Source organism: Cucurbita pepo, unplaced genomic scaffold (assembly GCF_002806865.2).
Source record: "Cucurbita pepo subsp. pepo cultivar mu-cu-16 unplaced genomic scaffold, ASM280686v2 Cp4.1_scaffold000351, whole genome shotgun sequence".
NCBI classification, from domain to species: domain Eukaryota; kingdom Viridiplantae; phylum Streptophyta; class Magnoliopsida; order Cucurbitales; family Cucurbitaceae; genus Cucurbita; species Cucurbita pepo.
In genome coordinates, this window is record NW_019646589.1 from 29,089 (window position 1) to 40,129 (window position 11,041).

Sequence of the window (11,041 nt, forward strand, 5' to 3'; positions counted from 1 at the left end):
TTCTCAAGTTAGTGTTTAAATAAAAGTGTTCTTTCACTAAATATCTCGAAACAAAATGATTTTTAAATAGAGTTTTTTTATAATTAATTTATTTATAATTTAATAAATCTTAATTAGCTATTAAATATGAATAAACATATCTTAATTAACCTTTGTTTTTATAAAAAAAATTAATCATTTAATGATTAATTTTAAAATTCTACCATTTTAAACCCTTTAAAATTAAAATTAAAAGACTACTTTAAATTATAATCCTTGTAACGACCCAAAATTTTCTACTTAAAAATCTCTCTCGATAAATCATCCAGAAAAGGAGATCTTGTACCACGCCTATAGAAAAAAAGATATCTCAAATATGAGTTTTCATAAAGCAAAATCTGTGTCGGTTATAAAGCAAAATTTGTGTCCGTTCCTCATAGTAATAACAAAGCAAAATCTCTGTAACTAAATCTGCATCATCTCCCCATAAATCTGCATTTTTTTTTTGTTCAAGTAACCGATACATTCTTGATGACGAGTCGGTTGAGGAGAGAGATAGTTGAGAGAGAGATAAGAGATTAGTGAGAGCAGTTTGGATAAGATTGCTATTTTTTATTTTTTTATTTATTATTATTTTTTCTTTGACCGTTACAATAATCCTCTTGATTTAGTTCAATTTTCTAATTTATTCCAAATTAAAATCAAAAGAGTTTGCTTTACTTTAATGGGTAGATTTAAGGACCATAATTAACTTTTTGTTTATTATTTATTTATTTATTTATGATTGTAACTACTATTACCTTATTTGATTTATTTGATTTATTTGATTTATTTGACGATAAATGATTTTTTTTTTTTAATAGGTCAGTAAACCTTCTCCTATTACCTTATTTAATAACTACTATTACCTTATTACCTTATTTGATTTATTCTACCATAAAAAGAATGTGCTTTGAATATGAAATAACTTTTGTTTAAAAAATTGTAATCTCCACCCCATTCATGCATTTATCCATTCCTATAAATATTCATCAATCTTCCCTTTAAACAAACCATCAAATACTCTTCATCATCTTCAAACTTTATCACCATGGCTAAGACTCTTTTCCTCGCGGCTTCTCTTCTCCTCTACGTCCTATCGCTATCGTCCCTCGCAGCAGCAACTAACCGTTTAGATTTGGTTGGCAGCTACAAACCAATAGAAAACATAGATGACCCAAAGATTCAGAGCTTAGGTGAGTTCACAGTCAATGAACACAATAAACAGGCAAAAACTCAACTCCAATTTCAAAAAGTGATTAGTGGAGAAATGCAAATTGTGGCCGGGACCAACTATAACCTTCGATTGACAGCTCTTGAGGGGACTAGTAGTGGAACCTATGGCACCCTTGTGTTCACTGACCTCAACAACAAGAACAACCTTATCAACTTCTATGACGTCCCCAAATAGACTTCTTGCTTCTTATCACAGACGGTGTGTTTTTAATTCTCTATCTTTTTTATATTATGTTATGAATGTTTGGAATCTCGATCAACTTTATGTATGGTCTAAAACTTAATACAAGTATAATTTTGTTGAATAATATATATGTCTTTGAATAAAAGAATTATACGATAAACTTTTATATATATATATATATAGAGAGAGAGAGTTGAGATAAAGTTATCTTGGTAAATTATTTTTTGAAATATAGTTTATTATATTTTCAATAAGATAAATAATTAAAGTATATGAGAGTCATATGAAAGGGTACATTGTAATAGCCGAAAAAAAAATAATAATAAAAATAAATAAACAAATAAAAATAATTATAGAAAAATAGATACGTCAACATAATAATAATAATAGTAATTCATAAATAAATAACTAAAAAGGATTACATAAAAATAAAAATAAAAATAAAATTTACTCACCTCTCTCCACTAACCTCTCATCCTAACGGCATCCTCTTTCCTCAATCACATAATATCACAATTCTCCAAAAAAAAAAAAAAACAGAAAAAAGGAAAGAGTAAAATGGTGTTTAAACAGAAGGATATGAAGGATATGATGTAGATTTATCTGGAGAGATTTTTGTCTATTATTACCGTAAAATCCTATCTCATATATCCTTTTTACTTTATAGTTATTGTTATAAGAAATTAATTTAGGATAAATCTTCTTTCATATTTTATAGTTATTGTAATAATTAGATCTGATGTTCAATTAATTAGATTTTTGTTAGCATTGGAAGTTATAGGAAATAAGGTTAGAATCAAGGAAATTTTAGTTGGTAGATCCATAAATATGTAAGATAGTAGCCAAATTAAAATTGGCCAATAATATCGGTTTACGGAATGAAAATAAATATAAATTTAGAGTAATATCTTATTTACAAAATTGAAGATGTTTACCGAATTGAGAATCTATGTACAAAATGAAAATAATTACAAAGAAGGAGGAGGGAAGATTGAGGGAAGATTTGTATCTATTTACAGAATGAAAATAATTACAAAGAAGGGGATGGAAGATTGAGGGAAAATTTGTTTGACAGAATTTAAAAATAAAACAAGAGATATCATGGAACTCTATTAAATTTTGTGAAATATCATAATTTTAACAAGGTAAATAAGAGAAATAATTTTACAGAGTTCAAACTTGAAACTGATGTCATGGGCTCACATAGGTTGACTTGGATTTCAAAGGACGGAACTTTCAATAAGGATATATACGTGACAACGACTTAAGCTAACCAAGTAAGTGACCTTACTATCGACATGGTTATATTTGATGTTGACACGTGCCCTGTGGTTCTGCACGTGTCATATATATTGATACGTGTGAATTGTTTGTGGATCGATATGTTTCCTATATGTTATGTTATGTTATAATATGTGGATTGTAGGATAATAATTAGGGTACGATGTGCTCAAGGATATGTTTGAGATAGGATACGAGAAGGATGCACAAAACGAAATGGAACGATAGGAGTAAGATACGTTCATGAAACATTAAGGTTAGGTTACATACCGGAGTGCTATGGATAGGAGAGATTGATGAAAGAATACGGTTAGGTTATGGGTAGAAATGGATAGGTTTGTGATAGATTGATAGAACGATAGCGTTAGGATTGATACAACGAAGCGTTAGGTTAAGGTACGATAGTGTTTGTGATGATATGACTAAGGTACGTTACGTAATGATATGTCTGTGATAGGTATAAGAACGTTAAGGCTATGATAAGTTAGAGAACGATATGATTATGAAGTGTTTACGTTGTGATTTGTTTGTGATATGATACATTGTATGCTAGATTATTGTGCTTAAGTACGTAGTCATGTGAACGTGAATGTATGCTATGTATGCTGTTTAGTCTGATGTGATGTGTAATGCATGTAACGATATGTTGTTCTTGAATGGTTATGGCATGATTGTATGGAATGTTTGAATATAAACAGCATGAATTGTATGACATGAAATACGGTAAACTGTCTGGAATCATAACCTCGATAGGAATATGTATGAAATGTAAATTGAAAATGAGAAGGACATGAAGCATGGAACGTGACAGGGGGGGTTATGTTCATTAATGATAAATGTAGAAGTAGTGGGGACCTCATGCATTATGTGTGTTCATGCATCTGGGGGATACCCCTATCCCATCACGAGGGTACGGACGCGTACATCCAATGGCAAGACAACAATCGTTATGCTTTGCATAGCGCTGTCGTGACGGTTACTGGTTTGAACGGGTCCCGGCATAAGGGGCTCCCAGAATATGCCCACCGGATAAGGAAAGTGGCCCAGCGGTGTGCGAACTAGCTGGTGAGCCCATAGTCGCACGTATGGGCTGTGCGTAGAGTATATGGTACACGTCCACAATTACCCGTTAGGACAAAACCGTAGGAAAAACGAAATGAAACGAAACGAAAGATAGGTCTCATCATTTCATTGCATGTGATTGTTGCATTTAACCCCAATAGTGGGGTCACTTACTGAGTATTTCTTTAAATACTCAAGCTATGTGCTACTACATTTTTCAGGTTAAGGCAAGGAATTCCTGTACGGCTGATGACGGCATCGCAACTCGAGACCATGGCACATGCATAGGGTAGTGGTATTTATTTTCTTAGTCTTAGGCTAGAATATGATGTTTTTAACTTAAACTCTTATTCATTTTATTTAGTCTTTTGTTGTGTCGTTTTAAAGATGTTTTCGAAACACGTAAGTCCATGGCTGTGCTTTAGGATAAAGGTTATGTTTTATGAAATTTAAATGAAGTCTTTCGCATTCAATGTTTAGGGTATGTATACAGTAGCGACCTTAAATTAAGTAGAAAATTTTGGGTCGTTACATACATACATATAATAAATCTAAAATAATAATTAATGTCATTACAAATAAAATTAATTTCATAATTTCAAGGTAAATCATAAAATTCATCGTGCATGTTAAAATAGAATAACTTAAATAAAATATATAATACAAAATTTAAATGATCAAAACATTCGTTACATGATTATAATCAAAATTAAATATTAAAGAAAAAATTTACAAAGTTTCGTCGCCTAGTTGAAAAATCAAAATATTTACCGTGAGAAGTTTTTGTAAATAATATCACATTTTCTTAAAAAAAAATATTAAATTGAGGCGTTTTTTTGGAATCATTTAGAGATGTTTAGAAGGTGGGATAGGGATATATAAGTCTACCCATACCCGTGTCCTATTTTAATTTCTATCACCGTGAAATATTCTTTTGTGATGACTCTTGTGAGAAAATTGTTTAAAAGACTTTTTAGTAGATAATTGTCATTTTTCAATATACTTTCTAATAAAAGTCGGAAAATATTCTAATAAAATCCAATAATATTTCATTAGCAAACATTTAATATAATGTTACAATCCGGTTGCTACTACATGCATATCTTGACTACCAAGTGTGGAAATCCTTTACAACAATTTATTAAAACATTGTCATAGAATTAAATGTTTATAAAAATTCATTTGAAACAACAATGACGTTAATAAACAGCAAAATCGAAATAACAAAAGTTTTAAAATAATGTTAACGTCCTAATCAAACTTAAGGGCTACAACATTAAACCCAAATGTGACTACCTTGACTTTGTATCCATGGCCTCAACAAAGACACAATAATTCGTACATGAGTGTCTTAACTTTACCTGAAAAATAAGTAACACGTGGCTAATACTCAGTAATTATCCCCAATGTTGGAGTTGGGAAATGCAATCATGGTAAGACCTATCCTTTCATAAAAATTTTCCTTGGTTTCAAAGACAAAATTGAATGTATAGTACTTCTCTACACACGGCCCACGTATGTGCACATGGACCCACCAACTGACTCGTATATGCACTTCTGGGCCTAACTACGGGTTAGTGCACATTCATGCTGCTGGAAGCCATATAGGAAAAAAACACATATAACATCATGGTGTACGCATCCATACTAATCATAATGAATGAAGTATCCTGATGCACATGACATACAAAATGCATGAGATTTCATAGTTTCAAATCTTGGTACATACTTAAAATAGCAACTCATACCTCCCTTTTTTTCGTGACATGCATACATATATTGGACATATCTTTAATAGTTATCCCCCGTGATTTATCAATGTTTCATAGGCATGATGTGAACATGTTAACATAATACACATGGTGTAACATTTGGAAGTACATATATCATATAACATTTATATCATAACAAAATTTCATAACATAGCATAATCATACACACATAACATCATAAAAATATGACACGCCACAATGTACATGTTATTCATACAACATACAAATCATCAAACCAAGCCCATGGATGTCCAACAGTAAAACCACTAACTTGATTGGCCTAAGTCAAAGCTGCTAATTATTATTGGTACAAGACGGCTCATTGAAGTTCAATTCAACCTATGTTTGGCCCACAACATGGGATTATGGGTCGGGTCGGTTTCGGTTACTAGCAATGGGTAGCTACTGGGTTTGAGGTGCATCTATGTTGGATTGAATAGATTGTTGGGCTGGTTTGGCAATTGCAATGTGGCTGGAGAAGTCTAGGTCGTGGGCATCGCTAGTGTGTGGAATCAACAGCCAAAGGTTGTGTAGCTTTGATCGAGAGCTTTGTTCAGTTCTGTCTTCTTTCTTCTTAGTTTCCAAATTGGTGAAGGATGGTAGGAAGAAGGAGATGGAGAAGTAGATAGAGGAATGAGTTGTGATGAAGAAAATGAGGGGCCTCGGTCGAGTTGAGAGATGAGAAGGTTTATAATCTATAATGTGTTTCGGGTTAGTCAAGTATTTGCGAAACATGGACACGTGGAATACATTATCATAGCGTTTCGGGGACGATGTGTAACGACCCTAGATTTCTACTTATCTAGAGTCGCTACCATCATCATAGCGTAATCATTTGTATGTGGAAATAAATGTTTAAACTTCTTCGTAAGACATTAATTTCATGTTAAAACATAGTCATAGACTTGCATGTTGAAAAACTTCTTTAAAACGACATAACCATAAACTAAATCAAATAAATAAAAATTTAAATTAAAAACATCTTATTCTAACCTAAGTCTAAGAAAATAAATGCGACTACTCTATGCATGTGTCATGACCTCAAATTACGATGTCGTTGCTAGTTGTACATGGATGTCTTGCCTTTACTTGAAATAGAAGTACCACGTTACTTGAGTATTTTAAGAAATACTCAGTAAATGACATCACTATTGGGGTTAAACACATACAATCATGAATGGGACCTATCATACGTTTATTTTTCTATGGTAGCTATCCTAACAGACAATTGGATGTGTACTTAATTTCCCTACACAGTCCACACAAACTACTTTCCGACAGCTATCTTAACAGACAATTGGATGTGTACTTAATTTTTCTACACACCGTCCACACGTGCAAGTATATGGACCAACAAGTCGGTTCACACACTTTCGAGCCCCTTTCTAGTCAGGCGAGCATTCTCTAGTAGCTGTTGATGTCAGATACTCGTTAGGAATAGCGACCGACACAGCAGCATTATGATAAATATAATTATTGTTCCCCTGTCTTGTAGCGTACGCGTCTGTACTATCGTGAATGAGAAGGGATATCCGCCAATACATGAGCACACAATAATGCATGAAATCTCAACATTTTTTTATTTTCGTTATCATTTAATACAACTTCGCTGGCATTTTCCTTCGTATCATATCATTTCTCATATCATTTATCATATCTTTCATGTGTACGCCTAGATTGTATTTCATGCTAACTCGTCATTTTGCATGTCAATCATATCATATCAATCATGTCACACATATATCATATCATAACATTTTAAAGCTTTCCGACATAACAGTACACATCATGCATATATCCCATCATATCAATCATAACAGTAACATAACATATCTCACGCATGCCTTCAACATATCATATCACAAACATATTAATTCATCAAACACATCGTTCCATAACAGTTTATCATAATGGATGAACAAGTTGGAACAAAACGTGACAAGTTGATTGTAGATGCTAACACAAACCGAATTAATCGTCTTCTTTTGAAGGTATAACGAGAACTTAACTCGGTTACCTACGACATTCCGTGATTCCCACATTTATGTCAATGTCTTCTTCTTATAGGTGAGATCAGTCCGGATGAGTGGTTCCTGTGCACTAAACCTCTGTGGAGTAGCCTGTGGAAGGATTGATATATTTTTCGAAACTTGTTTTGGAGGTCCTTGCTATGATATATAAACTATCTGTCTATTGTTCATCTGAGACATCACACTTACACTACACTAATCGTTCAAAGATGTCACGGGGGATGCTGTTAATGTCACAGAAGCTTATGGGCTCGTGTTTAATCCGTAAGTAGCAAGAACTCGAGTCGAGTCTGTTACTCTTGAACTCTACTCTAATGAACTAACCATTTCGTAACTAAAATACAAAAGAAAAATGTTTTTATCTATCGACCAATGCTCGTGTAACCGAGTTGTTTTTTGTCTTAGGAAATTTAGAAACTTGATTTTGATGGATATTGATTCTAATAGCATCTCGGACAAGGAGTTTGACGTAACATCTCAAAGGGTAGCATCTTCCAATCCTCTTCTAAGGGATGCATTTGTGGAGGCTTTGGAGCTGTAAGAGTGTAATGATCTTCAACTTTCTATATCTTGCAACAGTTTTGTTATTTCTTTGATTCAAATAGCGATAGGTGGATGTTGATTCATTGTAATCTTGGTTATCCAATTATGAAAAAATTATACGCTTGCATCGTAGAATTTTAAAATGAAACGTTCGAGAATAAGATTGCCTGTAAATAAATTGTTGAATGAGTTTCATATGGAAACTACTCTATGCATGTGTCATGGTCTCTTGAGTTGTGATGTCACCGTCAGCCGTACATGAAAGTCTTGCCTCTACCTATAAGAGTAACACATGGCTTGAATATTTTAATAAATTATCATTAGGTGACCTCACTAGTGAGGTTGGATGCAAACATATACAATCATGAATGAGACTTGTCATTTAAATTTGTATTTCTTTTGGGAATTATCCTAAACAAGTAATTGGATGTGTATTTACTATTATACACACGATCTACACGTGCGAGTATGAACCCACCAGTCGGTTCGCACACCTCCTGGGTCCCTTTTTCTGGTCGGGCTAGCATTCTCTGGTATTGCTGCCAGACAATAGGAATAGTAACCGTTGCAACATTATGATAAACATAATGATCATTATTCTACCTCATAACGTACGTGTCCGTACCATTGTAAAAAGGGAGATTCCCCGATGCATGTAACACACAATGATGGGGTCCCAACATTTTCGTTTATTAAACATGTATAACAACCCCTTCCGTCTTTCCTTCATATCATATCATTTTTATCATAGCTTTCAATATATATGTAACCGTTCCAAAAAAAAAGTACCAGAATTCTCGTGCCTTCAACATACCACGCTCCGACGTCCACGACACGCTACGTAGCTTCACAACCTTCAACCGCTCTATATAAACTCACCTGTAAGAGAGAAAAGAGTGATGATTTCGAGAGTAGACGAAATGTTTACGATATCGGAGAACCAGCATCGGCTAGATCTGAAACTCCAAAGTATAACTCAAGAAGGATCTAAAATGTTTAGGTAAGCCAAACTACACCCTTTTATGGTACATTTCAGTTTAGAATTTACGACCTTAAATTAAGTAGAAAATTTTGGGTCGTTACATACATACATATAATAAATCTAAAATAATAATTAATGTCATTACAAATAAAATTAATTTCATAATTTCAAGGTAAATCATAAAATTCATCGTGCATGTTAAAATAGAATAACTTAAATAAAATATATAATACAAAATTTAAATGATCAAAACATTCGTTACATGATTATAATCAAAATTAAATATTAAAGAAAAAATTTACAAAGTTTCGTCGCCTAGTTGAAAAATCAAAATATTTACCGTGAGAAGTTTTTGTAAATAATATCACATTTTCTTAAAAAAAAATATTAAATTGAGGCGTTTTTTTGGAATCATTTAGAGATGTTTAGAAGGTGGGATAGGGATATATAAGTCTACCCATACCCGTGTCCTATTTTAATTTCTATCACCGTGAAATATTCTTTTGTGATGACTCTTGTGAGAAAATTGTTTAAAAGACTTTTTAGTAGATAATTGTCATTTTTCAATATACTTTCTAATAAAAGTCGGAAAATATTCTAATAAAATCCAATAATATTTCATTAGCAAACATTTAATATAATGTTACAATCCGGTTGCTACTACATGCATATCTTGACTACCAAGTGTGGAAATCCTTTACAACAATTTATTAAAACATTGTCATAGAATTAAATGTTTATAAAAATTCATTTGAAACAACAATGACGTTAATAAACAGCAAAATCGAAATAACAAAAGTTTTAAAATAATGTTAACGTCCTAATCAAACTTAAGGGCTACAACATTAAACCCAAATGTGACTACCTTGACTTTGTATCCATGGCCTCAACAAAGACACAATAATTCGTACATGAGTGTCTTAACTTTACCTGAAAAATAAGTAACACGTGGCTAATACTCAGTAATTATCCCCAATGTTGGAGTTGGGAAATGCAATCATGGTAAGACCTATCCTTTCATAAAAATTTTCCTTGGTTTCAAAGACAAAATTGAATGTATAGTACTTCTCTACACACGGCCCACGTATGTGCACATGGACCCACCAACTGACTCGTATATGCACTTCTGGGCCTAACTACGGGTTAGTGCACATTCATGCTGCTGGAAGCCATATAGGAAAAAAACACATATAACATCATGGTGTACGCATCCATACTAATCATAATGAATGAAGTATCCTGATGCACATGACATACAAAATGCATGAGATTTCATAGTTTCAAATCTTGGTACATACTTAAAATAGCAACTCATACCTCCCTTTTTTTCGTGACATGCATACATATATTGGACATATCTTTAATAGTTATCCCCCGTGATTTATCAATGTTTCATAGGCATGATGTGAACATGTTAACATAATACACATGGTGTAACATTTGGAAGTACATATATCATATAACATTTATATCATAACAAAATTTCATAACATAGCATAATCATACACACATAACATCATAAAAATATGACACGCCACAATGTACATGTTATTCATACAACATACAAATCATCAAACCAAGCCCATGGATGTCCAACAGTAAAACCACTAACTTGATTGGCCTAAGTCAAAGCTGCTAATTATTATTGGTACAAGACGGCTCATTGAAGTTCAATTCAACCTATGTTTGGCCCACAACATGGGATTATGGGTCGGGTCGGTTTCGGTTACTAGCAATGGGTAGCTACTGGGTTTGAGGTGCATCTATGTTGGATTGAATAGATTGTTGGGCTGGTTTGGCAATTGCAATGTGGCTGGAGAAGTCTAGGTCGTGGGCATCGCTAGTGTGTGGAATCAACAGCCAAAGGTTGTGTAGCTTTGATCGAGAGCTTTGTTCAGTTCTGTCTTCTTTCTTCTTAGTTTCCAAATTGGTG

At 33.0% G+C, this 11,041-nt stretch overlaps 1 protein-coding gene across 1 annotated transcript; it reads left to right on the forward strand.

Annotated features, from left to right (window-relative positions):
* The first annotated feature begins 1,069 nt into the window (after positions 1-1,069).
* On the forward strand, positions 1,070-1,429 carry LOC111785049 (cysteine proteinase inhibitor 1-like). The gene has a single exon (XM_023665529.1). The coding sequence runs from the start codon at positions 1,070-1,072 to the stop codon at positions 1,427-1,429; it is 360 nt and encodes a 119-aa protein (XP_023521297.1).
* Positions 1,430-11,041: the final 9,612 nt, after the last annotated feature.

Bases quoted from the DNA above. Each gene is read 5' to 3' on its own strand.
- LOC111785049 (XM_023665529.1), top strand. From the start codon at position 1,070: ATGGCTAAGACTCTTTTCCTCGCGGCTTCTCTTCTCCTCTACGTCCTA.